The sequence below is a fragment of the Acomys minous genome (assembly GCF_964271855.1).
Source record: "Acomys minous genome assembly, chromosome: 6".
Lineage (NCBI taxonomy): Eukaryota > Metazoa > Chordata > Mammalia > Rodentia > Muridae > Acomys > Acomys minous.
Window position 1 is genome coordinate 50,653,369 of NC_140487.1, and position 17,110 is coordinate 50,670,478.

Genomic DNA, 17,110 nt, shown 5'->3' on the forward strand with positions numbered 1-17,110 from the left:
CTCCCCCGCCCCATTCTGTAGGATAGAAATTATCCTCGGTTAGTTCTGAACAAACCTAAAGTAGAAAGTATATATTAGAAGAAAAGCTACAGAAATCTACTCCAGAGGCAAAGCCACCAAGTTTGGATCTTGGTTTTGATAAAATACTATTACTTTCTTTAAGCTTATGAGTATTGATTAAGGATTTAAGTTTAATAAGCATTCAGAGTAAATGTCACTATTTCTTTGTCTGTAGGAATGAGTTGGTGAATTTAAGATTGGAAAAGTTGGCTTTTGCATATACACAAATCACACAAATGTGTACGTATTGATGAAGCCGTATAAAAATACATAAATCCTTTTAACCAATTTCAAGTATGTAGTTCGGTGGCATCAATAACATTCACACTGTTGTGTCTGTTAACTACTGCAACTCCAGATGAGTATTTCCTTCAATGGATCCACCATACTTATTAAGTAATTACTCAGTACCCACTTCCTCTCTCCCTCTGGGAAGCACCATCCTACTTTGTGTCTCCAAATTTCAATATTCTAGGAACTTGTGGTATGGGTTGTCATAAACATCTGTCCTTTGATGACTGACTTATGTGACTCATATAATATCTTAATGGTTCATACATTTTGCAGCTTAGACAGAATTCCTTTCCTTTGTAAGGCTGATTTACACACACCAACTCTTTCCATATATATATATATATATATATATATATATATATATATATATATATATAATGTTTACCCAATTACTGGTTCCTGAAGATTTATGTTGCTTCCACTTATTGGTTGTAAATAATGTTATGATTCTACAAGTCCATATTTCTCTCAAGAACTTTAACCAGTAGAACTGCTAAATTATGATAATTTCCTAGGAAATACAATTTTGTCTTGCATGAAAGCAATGCCATTTTACATTCTGCACACAAGTGTTTCAATTTTTTCTGTATCCTGGGTAGTTGTTTATTTTTAATAATAAAGATACATTTAATCTTTGAGAAATACTTACTTTGTTTGCTTATTTATTTAAAATTTTTAAATTTTTAAATTTTATTTTATTAATTTATTCTTATTACATCTCAATGGTTATCTCATCCCTTGTATCGTCCCATTCCTTCCTCCCTCCCTCCCATTTTCCCCTCACTCCCCTGCCCTATGACTGTGACTGAGGGGGACTTCCTCCCCCTTTATATGCTCATACTTATTTTGTTTGCTTATTTATTTAAAAATTTTTGTTGCGTTTTAAGAATCATTTTGCTGGGCTATTTTTCTGTCAGATAAGTCTTTTATAAATATTTTCTCCAATATGGTAGGATGTCTTCTCTCTGTGTTGGGAATATCTGTTAATGAATGCATGATTGTGATATTATTTGTCTTTTTTCCTGTCAATTCTAAGACAACTTCCCTGTATAAGTTTTGATTTATTTGACTGGAAAGTGCTGTACATGTGTGAGACTCAGTTTATATTAACTCTATTGGAATAATGTGTACATTCAGTCATAATGATGTCCTTGAAATATTTTCTTTAAGATTTGGGTGTGTTTGGGTGTTTTGACCAAATGTGTCCATACAGCATGGTGTGTATCTCATGCCTAAAGATGTCAGAAGAGGGTGTCAGATTGCTTAAAACTATAATTACAGATATTTGTAAGTGGCCACGTAGGTGCTGGGAATTGAACCTAAGTCTTCTGAAAGAATAACAAGTGCTCTTAAAAACTTAGCTATATCTCTAGCACATCCTTGAAAATTTTGTCTTCATAATGACTTATTTCTTTTTTTCCTTTCTTGATATGGGGTCTTACCATGTTTCCATGTCTGGATTAAACTCCTCACTTAAAGTTATTTATCTTCTTGTCTCAACCTCCTAAGTAACTGAGACTTAAAGTACATGTCAGAGTTGTATCACTGTTTTCATCTTCCATGAAGGTTGAGACAGCAAGATTGCTTCCAAAATCACTAGTAATTGGTGTCTGTGGGTGACATTGCTTAGGCAAAGGCAGCATGTACATGGAGCTAGAGGCTGTGGACATTGTGCAGTGTATAATATTTGGGAAGAAATTTGAGGGCTCAGCAGTGGCTCAGAGGTTAAAGAGCACCTGCTGCTCCTTTAGGGCTCTATGTTCCATTCCCAGTTTTAAGTAAATTTACAGTTTTAAGTTAGGCTGCAACCTGGTCTCATTTTTTTATTGCTGTGATAAAACACCCTGATAAAAAAGCAGCTTAGAAAAGAGAGATTTATTTCAGTTCTAGATTAAAGTCTATTTAGCAGAAAATCAAAGCCAGAACTTAAAACCTCACATCAGCTGTCAAAGGCAGGGAGAGAGTAAGCAGAGGTCCAGGCCTGCTCAGCTCAGCAGGAGTTCTCCTTTCTTACAAGTGCCAGGGCCCAGCCCACGGAGTGCTGCTGCCCACATCCAGAGTGAGTTCCCACTTCAGTATCAGTCAAGACGGTCCCCACAAACATGCCCAGAGGCCAGCTGATCTGGATGGCTCCTCATTAAGATGCTTCCCAGGTGACTCTAGGGATGACAGTTCAAGCTAAATAGTACAGGCTGCACTGATAGCCATCTTCTGCTGCGTGCAGGACAGAGTTGGACGTGCCTGAAAGGATTTGTTTCCAGTACCAGCATATTGAGAGTCACTCCTTCAACAGGAATTTCATGGCAACAATGCAATTCCATTCACAGCAATCCAAGACCAAGAGTGTCAGTATGTGCTGTAGCATGAAGTCCCTGGAGTCACATAGTCACCACTGCGGCGACACAGACACAGACACAGGGGAGAGATCTGCTGGTGGTAGTGGTGTTATTCTTCCTTCTCTGTGTATGTGTATACATGTGTGCATGCATGTATGTGTGTGTGTGTGTGTGTGTGTTTTCCTGGTTCACAATTGGGGGCAGCTCTCTCATGGTGGTCCTCAAGATTAAATTTAGGTTGCCACGTATAGCTATTGTGCATCTCCCTAGGCACCCGCTCCAGTTTAACCAAGACAGTTTTACTTTTTAAAACAGTATCATTTGTAGATAAGAACACAGAACTCTCTGGTTGACTGGTACTACTGTTCCCATTCTGTCTTGGCAGGGTTGGGGTACTCTATTTCCTGATTGGTGATGTGTGTGTCAACAGTGTCTCTGCTGTGGAGCTCTTTGTAGTGGAGAAGAAGCTTTTCATGTGAGTAGATCACTACTGTAGCTTTGTGCTAAACTAATCACACCCACTATTGGGTCAAAACACTACCCTTGTAACCAATATCTTTTATTTACTTACTTACTTAGGAAATGTAAATTGCATGTGTATATATTTATACACATTTTTGGAAATGTATAGGATTACAATATTAAGAAAAGACAAGGGAAGGTGGAGAAATAAGATCATACGGTGCTTGTTAGCCAGAGAGAGGAGAGTTTCAAGTTTGGGTTGTGGTTAGGAAAGCCCAGTGCTCTGAGAGAAAGCAGCAACAGTTGGCCTGAAAGTATCTTGCTTTGATCACTCACTGGTCAGTGACTCCAGCAAAGGCAGTTTCTGGGCCTTCGGAACAGGTAGGTCGCTCAGCAGCTGGAATTGCTAAGGTCAGGATGGCAGAGGAGGAGCAAGTACAAGCTTTTATGGCTGCCTGGAAAGAGCCAGCTCCACAGTAGGGAGCTGGCTGTTCTTTCTCCTGTGTTCCTCAAAGGCTGGAGAGGTTTGCCCACCTCCATTTCCCAACAAAAGGAATCAACAGAGAGCAAAGGGACAGAGGGTGGTGGAAGAGTTTGGAATAACTGGAGAAAGAGCTCAGGGAGAGGAGGGATTAGATTTGGTGTCTGGCAGGCTACAACGCTGTAAGGTGTGGCTAGTGAAGGAGGATGTTTTGTTTTTAAAAAAAACCAAAAAACCGAGAGTAGCAGCAGCTGAGAGTAGCGAGCTGAAGCTGCGCTGGGGGCCTTGGAGAAAAACATGGTTTTTTTGGCGTGAGTGGCATCACCCCTGAGGCGCGGTTCTCCAGAAGGGCCCAGCGTCAGAGCAGCAGTCTCTGAGCAGAACAAGGACGCATGGACTCTGTCTCCCCAGAGTGCTGTGAGAAGAGAGGGTGAAGAGCTGGGAGTTTCCTGAAGCTGACACCTAAGGTGGAAGGCATGGGGGTTCAGTCTGGAGTATGTGGGGTGCTGCCCTACCAGATCTCTAGTGGTGCAGCAGCTACACATCATCTGTTCTGTGCCCTCAGGACTAACTTGGGATCTGTGCTCTCTGTTCTTGTAGACATGAGTATATCAGTGGATATTACAGAGTCTCTTCGTACTTCTTGGGAAAGCTGATCTCTGATTTACTACCCATGAGGTTGTTGCCAAGCGTTATATACACTTGTATATTATACTTCATGTTAGGTGAGTAATAGGCCAAACGGAAGTGCCTTTAGTCTTGGATATGAAGGGAAGCTAACTTCTCTGTGTATATTTTTATTTACTCTTTTCTATGTGTCTATATAAAGAGATCTAAATATTTTAACAAGGACACACACTCTGATGCATATTCTCTAATAAGGAAACAAAGTTCATTTTCAGGGTTTATTTACTAAAAAAAAAAAAGTCACTGATGGAGACAGATTTATCTTTCATATTATGCCCAGGCTTTGACACCTTAGGGATGCTGCATCAGAGTTTCCATATTTTTCACTGAGCCATGATTACATGCATACATACCAATAATTCTATGTTTACAAAGCACCATCACTGAGAACCACTCATAGTGCTTAAAACTTCCATTTTATATATATATATATATATATATATATATATATATATATATATATGATATATGAAGCTTATCATAAAGAATATGATATGGGATCTAGACCCTTAGATTTCTGATCCATTTTCCTGTCATTGTTTCAAAATCAGCAGATTGTATCACACACATACACACACACGTAATTGTGAGCCAACTTTCTTTACTGTGTAGTTTCAGTAGTATCTGAGAGATGTAAAGAAACCCACATGTTATCTGAAATAGTGCTGTTAAAATAAGCATGGAAAAGGAAAGTGTGTTAGTGGATGCAGTTACACGGAGTAAAACAATGGAATTGGTGACACAGAGCATTTGAATAATGGGTGACCTTTTCTTATTAATTCTGATGATCATTTCTACAGTGTTATTTGCACAACAAACTAACCTACTAAATACCCTCAGCTGCACTGACTACTTCCACTTCTTTTCTTTCTAAGGATTGAAAAAGGAGGTGGAGGCTTTTTTCATCATGATTTTCACCCTTATACTGGCAGCTTACGCATCCAGTTCCATGGCCCTGGCCATAGCAGCAGGCCAAAGTGTGGTAACTGTACCCATATTTCTCACGAAAATCTTATTTACATTTATGATGGTGAGTAGAGATAGTGCTCCTCTGAGAAGATACTTCTTGCCTTGTTTTTTCTGTGTATAGTTATGTGTTGTAGACACATGCTTTGAGGCATCGATATGCTGGGGACTCTGAAAGTTTCAGAAAGCCGGATGCTGAAATAGGGGAAAGTTATGGCTTTATTCCAGACTCCTATGGAGTCCCTTGTTTGCTGACATGTCCTTACTAGTAAGCATTTAAAAGGTAATTTTTATCCAGGCATGTGCTGTACATCTGTAATCTTGGCCCTCAGGAGTGTGTCTGTGCATTCAAGCCAACCCTGAGCTACACAGTGAGACCCTGTCTCACGATCGCTGCCATTGGAACCACTGAACATTGTGTGAATCTTGAAATTAAGTAAACTCTGAAACCATAGAAAGAAAAGAAAGGCAGAAATGGAAAAGATCCTTCTTGCTGAGTTTACACAAACTTGTTAAATAAAATTTTGAAAACAAAAGTCATCACTGACTCCTTCATAAAAATGGCAGCGTATGTTCATGTGGTCTACTATCTACTAACCAAAAATGCTTTGCTCATGAATAGTGTGACAGGGTGCACCAAAGAGCCTATACAAGTCTTTCTTATATTTTGAAAAGTGCTTTAAAAATAAAAAGTAATTAAGTATTAAATATATAAATATATAAGTTTATATGCTTAAATATTTATTTATTGTTTGTTTGTTTTTTGAAAGCCAGCATGGTAGTACATGTTCATAATCTTAACCCAAGGGAGATAGATCTTAAAAGCAGGGCAACAGTGATGTGAGGTCATCTTTAGCTACATGTTTGAGGACAGCCTGGGCTATTTGAGACCATGTCTTTAAAAAGACAAGGACAGAAAAACTTTCTCTTTTTTTATTAATTAATTTATTTATTCACCTCACATAGTAGTCATATCTCCCTCCCTCCTCTCTTCCTAGTCTCCCCTTCCCCTCTCCCTTATTCCTCAGAAAAAGGGAGCCCACACCCACCCATTCCAGCTCATCAAGTTGCATCAGGAGTGAGTTAGTCCTCTTCACCTATGGTCCCACCAGGGGGAAGTGATAAAAAAGCAGGTAGCAGAGTTCATGTGAGAGGAAGCTTCCACTCCTCTTACTAGTGGATACACGTGAAACCTGAGCTTCCCATCAGCTACATCTATGTAGAGGATCTAGGTCCAGTCTACGCATGGTGCTCGGTTGATACTTCAGTATCCACAGGCCCCTCTGGGCCCATATTAGTTGTCTCTGTTGGTCTTCTTGAGGATCTTGTCACCTCTAGGACCTTTCATCCTTCCCTTCACTTTTCCACTAGACTTCCTATGCTTCACTCAATGTTTACCTGTGAGTCTTAGCATCTGCTTCAAAGAGCTGCTGGTTGGAGCTTCTCAGAGGACAACTCTACTAGGCTCCTGTCTGCAAGCACAGCAGAGCATGGTTAATAGTGTCAGGGGTTGGCTGTCTTCCATGGGGTGGGTCTTGGGTTGGGCCTGACATTGGTTGGACATTCCTTCAATATCTTCTCTATTTGTTCTATCTTTGTCACTGTATGTTTTGTAGAGAGGGTAAGTTTTGGATCAAAGTTTCTGCAGGTGAGTTAGTGTTCTCCTTCCTCCTCTAGGAGTCCAAAGTCTTCTTATCTTCTTTTTAGGTTCCTGAATGACAGTTTTTTTTTTCCACCAGGACATACCTACTTATTTCCCAGTGTTATGTAATGCTTCCTTATTCTTAATCTTGTTCAGTTTTTCTCTCAAGTGATAAATCAAAAGGACCATTCTCATACTGTTTTCTCCTGCATCATTAAATAGGGGCAGCTAGCACATCAACACACGTCGTCCTCAATGGAGTAGACCATCGTTCTGGGAGACATTATTAGCTGAAGTCTTGCCAAGGTTTAGTTTGGTTTTGTTTTTTTAAATTTTGAAACCAACAGATAATCTTTCTTTATAGTCTCATCTAATAAATAAAATATCTTTTAACAAGTAAAAAATATGTTTGAATTCCTGTTTGGGCTGATTACTATGAAAGTGTTTGTAAGTAGGACTTTAAAGCTAACCATCAAACTGTATTTAACTCAGAGATGGTATATCCCTTAATCAGTACTTGGCTATCATAGTTCTGCACCTGCTCATGCAGCCGAGCGGCATTGTCAGGTCTCTTGCATATCCCAGCTCTCTTAGGATGTTAGAACATGTGCCAATTACTGACATTTAAATTGTGATTCTCCTTTGGAGGCAATCTATTTTTCTTTAAGATTTATATTTCTTCTTTTTTTAAAAAAATTTATTTTATTAATTTATTCATATTACATCTCAATGTTTATCCCATCCCTTGTATCCTCCCATTCCTCCCTCCCTCCCATTTTCCCCTTACTCCCCTCCCCTATGACTGTGACTGAGGGGGACCTCCTCCCCCTGTATATGCTCATAGGGTATCAAGTCTCTTCTTGGTAGCCTGCTATCTTATATTTATTCTCAAATGTATGCATGTATATGCTTCTATGTGGGGTATATGCAAGAGTGCAATGCCCTCAAAGCCAGAAGACCATTCCAGATACTCTAGAGCTAGAGATTTATGTGGTTGTGAGCCAACTAATATGGGGTCTATGAACCCAACTCAGGTCCTCTGCTAAAGTAGTAAATTCTCCTGACTACTGAGCCATCTCTAGCACCATGGGTAAGTTTACTGGAGATAGTGGCAATATTTTCTATTGCAGACCACCCCATCATGCTCTTTTTAAATGTATTTTTATTTTTCATGTACATTTATATTATTCCACATATATACAATAAACTACCTATAGCAGGAATAACTATGACACAATAAAAATTATATAAATGTTACATTATTAGTGTTTTGGCTATTTATATTTGACAGTGTTAAAGAAAACATCTTTCTATCTTGGTGAGTAGGGAGTTGTTCAGTTTCCATGAGTTTGTAGGCTTTTGGTTGTTTCTTTTATTGTTGAGTTCCAGCTTTAATCTATGGTGGTCTGATAAAATGCAAGGGATTATTTCAATTTTATTGTATCTGTTGAGGCTTGCTTTGTGACAAAATATGTGATCAGTTTTGGAGAAGATTCTGTGAGGTACTGAAAAGAAGGTATACTCTTTTGTGTTTGGGTAATATGTTCTGTAGATATCAGTTACGTCTATTTGTTTCATGATGTCTATTAGTTTCCTTGCTTCTCCATTTAGTTTCTTTCTTGATGATCTGTCTACTGTGGAGAGAGGGGTGTTGAAGTTTCCCACTATTACTGTGTAGGGTTCCATATGTCAGTTAAGTTTTAGTAACATCTCTTTTATAAATGTGGATGCTCCTGCATTTGGGGCATAAATGTTCAGAATTGAGACATCATCTTGGTGTATTTTTCCATTGATGTGTGTGTGTGTGTGTGTGTGTGTGTGAGAGAGAGAGAGAGAGAGAGAGAGAGAGAGAGAGAGAGAGAGAGAGAGAGAGAGAGAGAGAGAGAGAGAGAGAATATGCAGGTATAGCCAGATAGCCTGCATTTATGGGCTTTTGTGAGCTTGGCTGTACCTGCTGGGGCCCTAGAGCTTTCTGTGGATTGGCAGGGTGCTCTGAGGTCAGATCCACCCATTCTGCTAGGTTTTCGCTTGGGCCAGCAGATCCAGATTCTGACACTTCAATGCCTACAGTTCAAGCCCAGATACAGAGTCTGAGATATAGAGCACAGATGCAGCTCGCAGGCAGGTATGCATCCAGACTCTGGGGACTGGGCATCCATCCTCCATGGACTATTTAGATGGCCAGAGGTCAGACCCACCTGTTGTCTGCACTGTGCAGATCCCTCTCATGGTCTTGTGGTATGTAGCTCCCAGCCTAGTCCCTAGGCTCCATCAATCACAGTGCATGGTCGGCACCACAATCTTGGATCTGCAAGGGTTATATTAAGGTATTGTACCATTTTAAAAATAAGAGAATTGTTCATATGCAGAATTTAGTTTGTGTCTTGGAGGCCTGGACCCAGCCTATACCCTTGGGAGACCAAGGGATGATTCTGTTTCTTGATTTCTATAGCAATTACACAGGAAGCTGAAGACATATTCTGAACCATTAATGATCTTCAAATATCTTAAATCTCTAATATTAATGCCATCAATACCCACTGCTAAAGTACTCACATGCCAAGCAAGACTAATAGTCGGTACAATAAATAAGTAATACCATATTGGTCTTATCAAAGACTTTAGTAGGTGGAGGTTATTTGTTGGGGAGTTGTTTTGTTTTGTTTTGTTTTGTTTTGTTTTTTGAGATAACCAGTAGCTCTGGCTGGCTTTGTACTCATAGTTTCTCTGTTCAGCCTCCCTAGGTTTGAGTTCAGGCATATACTGTCACATTTGTCTATTTGAAGGGGCCTCGAAGGAGGTCTTGACTAGAGTTACGAAGTCACTGGACAGGTTCTGACTTATAAGTTTTGCATCTTACAGATTTTGTCTGGTCTTTTGGTGAATATCAGGACCATTGGGCCTTGGCTGTCATGGATTCAGTACTTCAGCATTCCTCGTTATGGTCTCACGGTAAATTGTCCTTTCTTGTCATTGTGACTGGGTTCCTGAGCTATGAACAGTGCAATAAATCCTAACCGTGTCATTCCCTCAGCCACATGTGTGAATCTATCCTATTTGGCTTCCTTCCAGAAACAGTGAGTGAAAATTTTCTATCGGTCTTTTTTTTTTTTTTGGAGGATCAAAGGGTCACATGAGGTTTTCCATTTCTTGCTCCCATTATTGGAGGGACATGAAGAGTGGACAGAAATCACGTAAAAGAGAAACATTGATTAATTGATGAAAAATGTTTTGTTTCTGTTCAGTAAGGAAGTTAATGAGGATAAGGAACTATAATGCACAATTTATATTGAAACAGAGATCCGAAGAGAAATAGATTGCGATACTCGGCAACCATATTGACTTTAAAAACTAATCAAATACAATAGAAGAAGCTGTGTCTTAATCAGTATAACGACATTTCTGATTTTCATAATCATAAACAAGAAAAGATTGCCACTGTAAATCAACACTATTAATTAAGCACCATTATATCATCTCAATTATTGATTTTATGGGTTATAAAATTAGGAACAAGGTACTATGGGGTAGTCACTAATCTTCCTTTTGTCCAGTTGGAAGAAACATGCCAATCCAAAGTTCCTTGATTGCCAGGAAAAAACTTTAGCTATTTTACTTTTAAAAAGAAAGACTGTGCGTAAGAAGCTCGGCATACCTTTAGAAATAACAAAGTAAAATTGTGCGTAAAACTGCTGCAATTCTTTGGAAATATTTTGTAATTAACATTGTTAACACTGCTCTGGTCTTGTGTGTATTCTAGGCTTTGCAGCATAATGAATTTTCCGGACAAGACTTCTGCCCGGGACTCAATACAACTGTCAACAGCACCTGTGATAGCAGCTACACAATGTAAGCTGTGTTCAGTGTCAGGGTGTGTGTGAGTCTCACAGCACTGCGCTGAGCTGTAAAGGGCTGCTTGGCTGAGAGGGGCCATGAGTCAAACTTTTGAGCCTTAATTTTCCAGTCTATGAAGGGAGGCTTCATAGATAATTCATGTAAACATTCTGAACAGTTCCTGAAACCTATCACTGTCAAAACCATATTAATTTGAAAACTACTTCCTGTGTATTGATTGAGATATTTTAAAAGTCCCCTTTATTATTATTTTTTTTTTTAGTATGGGTTTGAATTCTTTTCAGAACTGCTGGGTTACAAATGCGCTGCTTTGCTAGCTTAGAAGGGACGTGTGGTCTCTGGACTGGACTGGATGATAACCCAGAGCGCAGAGAGGAAGACACTCATAAACACAAGGACAGTGAGAGCAAGAAGGGGGTCACTGATAACTGTGACACTGTCACCTCTATCTGCCTCACTGCATTGGGAACATCATGGAACCCAAGGCTGCGTGTATGTGTGTGTATGTGTGTTTCTGTCTGTCTGTATGTCTCTGTGTCTCTCTGTGTGTTTGTCTTTGTGTTTGTGTGTGTGTATGTGTGATGTCTGTATGCGTGTGTCTGTGTCATTGTGTGTGTGTGTGTTTAAATGGAAATGAAATTCTCCCTATAAGATGATATATTCTTTCATGAATTAAAGCAGAATGTAGGTTCTAAATAATGAGATGACTTTATTTTAAAGGGTTAATACTTTTTATGGTAATTAGTAATGGTTTCATTTTTAATACAGAAATTAATGAACAAAATGAATGCTGGTCTACAGATCGCTCCTGAATGTTCAGTCATAGAAACAATTGCTGGCAATAGGATGACAGGGAAAGTTCTGAAGAGAGGTTTTCCCTTGAGAGCTTTTCTGTGCATGCCCACTTCATTTTGGTTCTGTCTGAGTGTGGCATCTTTCTAACACAAAGTCCCTGACTGCTCTTCAGCAGGGAGTGGACAAGAAAAGTAGTACCAGAGGAGGAGGAGCCATGGTGGGCTACAGGCTCAAGTAAGGTTCATCCTTGCAAGGAGAGACCTCTTAAAGCGAAGAGAAGACCGGCTGTGTTGGTAGCTGCTGCATCCCACCATGCACTGGAGCAGCAGCCACATCCAGTGGACTCCTGCCAGGGCCTCTCTGTCCTTCTCAGCGCTGCTTGCTGTCTCAGGCTGTCACAGTGTCTTCTAGCTGAGTGTCTGCAGAGGGAGAGCTGACAGACATGACTCTGGCTGGAAGCCCTGGCTCCCCTCTCGCCAGGTGTAGAGTTCTGACCTGTTTCCTTCCCTTTGTAAGTGAGCAAAGCTACTAGTGAAGGACTGAATCTGGCAGAGCTGCAGCTGAGGTCTTCACCTTAGAGGCACTTGATCAGTGTTTCTGCCCTTTGTAGGCAGCAGCATGATAAGCTTAAAATTGGTGAATCTGAGGAGGCAAGAGACTCAGTTCATAGAGCGACTATGCTAACTTGGCCAAAGGTGTTAAACTATTTAACAGTTATACTCTTTTAGATTATTTTGGGAATTAATGAACCTAAGTAGGTATAAGTTTAGCATAGTACCTAGTAAATTATAAGGGAAAGTATTGATTTGACTAAATAATAGGTTTCTGAACAAGGAAATGAATGTTTTGATTAATATTTGACATGTGCTAGGGATGAAGTCAAGTAATTTTGTGTATTTTAAATTTTAGATGTACTGGTGATGACTACTTGATAAGCCAAGGCATTGATCTGTCACCTTGGGGACTGTGGAAGAATCATGTGGCAATGGCTTGTATGATTATTATCTTCCTCCCAATTGCCTTTCTAAAATTGTTATTTCTTAAGAAATATTCTTAATTTCCCCTTTAACATACTATTGGGTGTACTCCTATTAAACATGGACACTTTGATCAACATATCCAGTGTTCTTTTGTTTTCTTCATTAATATTTTGATGTACATAAAATGACTAACACTGAAAACTAAGGACATTATGTGCCAGAAATTGAGCGCATCCAATTATAATCATGGGCACAAAATCCATTCAGTTTTACTGATTTGAAAAGGGAGACCTGAAGTCTAGATATTGCTGATATGTCATTAATATATTATTCATCCTATTTAAAACTGCTACTCAGAAGCCAGGAATGGTGACACACCATAGTAATCCTGGTACTTGTCAGGCAGTAGCAGAATTACAGCTCAAGGCTGGTTTGGATCCTATATTAAAATAGCAGTAAGAGAGACAATCACATACGTGAGTGGCACTATAATAGTCTGGATTTATGGTCTGCTATTATTTGATAACTAATAAATATGTTAAAGCTGTGTGAGAGGATTGAAATCTATGTCAAGATATCACTTTTTCTCCAGGGTTAAAAATATCAATGATCATAAAAATGTTTTTGATAAAAACATTATTATTTTTACTGCTTGGGGGCTCTGGGCTGTAGGTGTAGAAAACTTGAGGTCTTATGATATGGCTCTTATACCATTTCTGGGGCATTCTAACCCCAAGGAGTTGCTTATGCTCTTTGATGTGGCTCAGGGATATGTAATCTGGGCACAGGAGTTTTCTGAGAAATATTATGAAGATGAGACGTCTGAGTCCTACATCTGTACTGCTGCCCCATAAAACCTACCACTTAGGGACCCTGCAAATTCTCACTCTTTTGGAGCCTGTGAAACTATAAAATATACTACATGAAGTTGAAGATGATGCTCCAGCATCACAGAGTTGTGGATGACTGTCTAGACAGTTAACTGTCTTTGTCATTTTCTTATTTTGGAAGCTGCTAATTTGCACTTCCTCTTTACACAGATAATTAATTTTATTCCTTCTCAAGTCTCTGGTGAGGTTGAAGACCAGATAGTTTCGTTTTATAATTAAGTCTAGTTGTTTAGGCATTAAGTTGTTTTTTAGGAAAATCAACCTTTTAAGTCAATTACTATTATAGACCATGACCTGGGTAACAATGAAGGTAAAGGAATTACAGGCTGTAAAGGTCCCACTGGTTGAATTACTCTATTCACTGCTCTTAAGTCCATATTCCTGATTTCTCTTTTACAACAAACATAAAGGAATTCCATGGGCTGTTAGACTCTTCTATATGGCGAGTTCTTGTACCAGTTGTTCAGTTGCCTGCAAATTTTCTTTTGTCATGGGCCATTGCTCTTGCCACAGAGGTCTGTTCTATAATCATTTTAGGGGCAAGGCTGTTGTTATGTCATCAGAAGCCCCTTCTGTAAATTTGGAAACTCAATACCTGTGAAGTTCTGTGTTTGGACAATGGGCACAACTTGTGATTGTTCTTTTTTTTTTTCCCCGAGACAGGGTTTCTCTGTGTAGCCTTGGCTGTCCTGGACTCACTTTGTAGACCAGGCTGGCCTTGAACTCACAGCAATCCACCTGCCTCTGCCTCCCGAGTGCTGGGATTACAGGCATGCGCCACCACGCCCGGCTTCGTGATTGTTCTTGATTACACACATCAATACCTTCCCCAGGAGCATTTACCAATCAACGCCCAACTTCATCATTGTCTGTCTCTGTGACTGCAGGAATATTAATTTGAGTACACCATTGTTGTATAAAGTGCTCTCCTCCACAAATGTATGGGTATGTCAGCCACATAGGGTCTCAACTTCCTTGCTTTACCTTCTGGTCCCACACATTTAATCCACCATACATTTTGTCTTGTTTGAGATAATTTAGCAATTCATACAAACTGTGTATAAACCTTTTGAAGTGGCCAATCTGGATTCCAAGACAATTGAGAAAGGATTACAAGATGTTTCTGTATCCTCCAAACCTTCTATTTCAACACCATTCGTTGTACCAGTAATTTGGGTCCTTGATCATTAGCAATTATTTGCCAGAACACACATCTTCCAGTATTCCCAAATAAAGCTGTTTTTTTCTACTGGAGCAGCTTTGCCCTTGATGTAAGGAAACAGTAACAGCTGAGTAATTATATCCCTTGCATTAATTTGCATCTCTCTCTCTTTTTAAACATATGCTACCAGTCTTTCTTCCAATCTTTTTTTTTTTAATAGAATTCAGAAAGAAGACAAAGCAAAACCAGAAAATTCCCTCTGGGTACAAAGCAAGAAAGAACCCTGGAGTAGAAGTTTCCATTTTACTGACACCCTGAAACAATATCTTTATACCTTTAAAACCTGTATTTTCCTCTATAGCACTAGAAGTTGTGACCCATTATGCCCAAGCCACATTGGGTGCTACTTGTAGGTACTTTATTCAACTTTATTTGGGGTCCTTTAATGCTTATACCTCCCATACAAACCACCTGTCCTAGATAGGAGAGCAAAGAGGTTAATGGGAACAGGACAAGCAGACTTTTAAAAACTCAGTTCCTTGGAACTATTCCACCCTTTGTAGTCAGGATTTTCAGCAGAACGATTAAACAGCAAACCAGCAATTCAGCAAAGGTGACTGCAACCATAGTAGTGGGAACCCGGAGCAGCACCTGGAACTGGGAGTAGCAGCCGGAATATTGAAGCATTCTCTGGAGCAGTTCTCCCTATGAGCATTTTGAAGTGGAGTGATAAATAGGCAAACAATAAGAAGTAATGCCAAAACAAACAAACAAAAAAAGCCAAAAAGCTGAGCCTCTAATATTGGGGTATACACACACACACACACACACACACACACACACACACACACACACACACACATATCCTCTCAGAGCCCATACTAGGATGTTTATCAGTTGGCAAAGACCAAGCCCCAACAAGAGGCAGTTCCTCTTTTAGTGGACAAACATCACCTGTTCTCTCACAAGTCTGTTTCCAGCAGAAAATCATCATACACAAGTCTATTTCACATCCCACACTTGGAAATCCCCCTCAGGAACAGTCAAAGGGGAGGGGAATAAGGGGAAAATGGGAGGGAGGGAAGAATGGGAGGATATAAGGGATGGGATAACCATTGAGATGTAACAAGAATAAATTAATAAAAATAAAAAAAAAGAGGTGGAGGCTTCAGGGTTTTGTTTCAGACCATGGAGGCAAATCTATTTCTTCTTGGTCAAAAGAATGAGGTGGAAATGTGACATTCTGATCTGCTCCAAAGATTAGATGGTTACACACTATTATCTTCTCCCGTGAAAGTTAATCCAGGCGGGCTGCTCAATCACCCCCCTAGGTACCCTAGGCTCTGCCAAGGCTCTGCCAAGGTGATGGGAGGAATAATTGCTTTCTTAAGTAGACAATTCATGTGCCTTTTCCAGAAGGTTCTCCCCCAACTCACTGTGCAGTACCTTACAGAGCTTCTGCCTTGGACACATTGAACTTTCCTCCTTTCTTCCTTTTTTTTTTTTTTTTTTTTTTTTTTTTGCATTTTCTTTCTTTTTTATTATTAGACTTCTTTCTTAACATATATATTTATATTATTGCACATAAATAAAATAAACTACATACAGCAGAAAGAATCATGAAACAATCAGTAATTATGTCAATGTTACATTCATAGTGATTTGGCTATTTGTATTTGGCAGCCTTGAAGAAAACATCTTTCCTATCTTGGTGAGTCTAAAATTCTGAATGTTAATCAGTATCTACCATATCTCATCTCTATTACTTAAAACATCTATCTAGGCCTAAAAACATCTTAATGCCTAAACAACTAAGCTTAATTGTAAGACTAAACTAGCTGGTCTTCAACCCCGTTAGAGATTTGAGAAGGAATACAACTTAATTCCCTGATCTTGATCTCATCAGCTTCATTTTCTTTCTTTTTTTTTTTTTTTTTTTTAAATTTTATTTTATTTTTTATTAATTTATTCTTGTTACATCTCAGGAACTCAAGAAATTAAATACCACCAAACCAAATAACCCAATCGAGAAATGGGGCATGGAACTAAACAGAGAATTCTCAACAGAGGAATATCAAATGGCTGAGAAACACTTAAAGAAATGCTCAACCTCCTTAGTCATCAGGGAAATGCAAATCAAAACAACTCTGAGATTCCATCTTACACCCATCAGAATGGCTAAGATCAAAAATTCAAGCGACACCACATGCTGGCGAGGATGTGGGGAGAGAGGAACACTCCTTCATTGCTGGTGGGAATGCAAACTAGTACAACCACTTTGGAAATCTATCTGGTGCTATCTCAGAAAAATGGGAATAGGGCTTCCTCAAGACCCAGCTATTCCACTCCTTGGAATATATCCAGAAGATGCTCCAGCACACAACAAGAAAATTTGCTCAACCATGTTCATAGCAGCCTTATTCATAATAGCCAGAACATGGAAACAGCCGAAATGTCCCTCAATAGAAGAATGGATAAAGAAACTGTGGTACATATACAC

At 39.3% G+C, this 17,110-nt stretch overlaps 1 protein-coding gene across 2 annotated transcripts in view; it reads left to right on the top strand.

Moving 5' to 3' along the window:
• Positions 1–12,667, top strand: part of LOC311600387 (broad substrate specificity ATP-binding cassette transporter ABCG2-like) — a 34,312-nt gene extending 21,645 nt beyond the window's left edge. Inside the window, exons 10-15 of one of the 2 annotated variants that reach the window (XM_084786985.1) lie at positions 3,076–3,165; positions 4,234–4,358; positions 5,196–5,350; positions 9,791–9,880; positions 10,689–10,777; positions 12,488–12,667. In XM_084786985.1, the coding sequence (XP_084643111.1) occupies positions 3,076–3,165; positions 4,234–4,358; positions 5,196–5,350; positions 9,791–9,880; positions 10,689–10,777; positions 12,488–12,635 (697 nt within the window). In that variant the 3' untranslated portion in view covers positions 12,636–12,667. The remainder of the gene's footprint in view (positions 1–3,075; positions 3,166–4,233; positions 4,359–5,195; positions 5,351–9,790; positions 9,881–10,688; positions 10,778–12,487) is intronic. The other variant, XM_084786986.1, reaches the window with a different exon arrangement.
• The last annotated feature ends 4,443 nt before the right edge of the window (positions 12,668–17,110 follow it).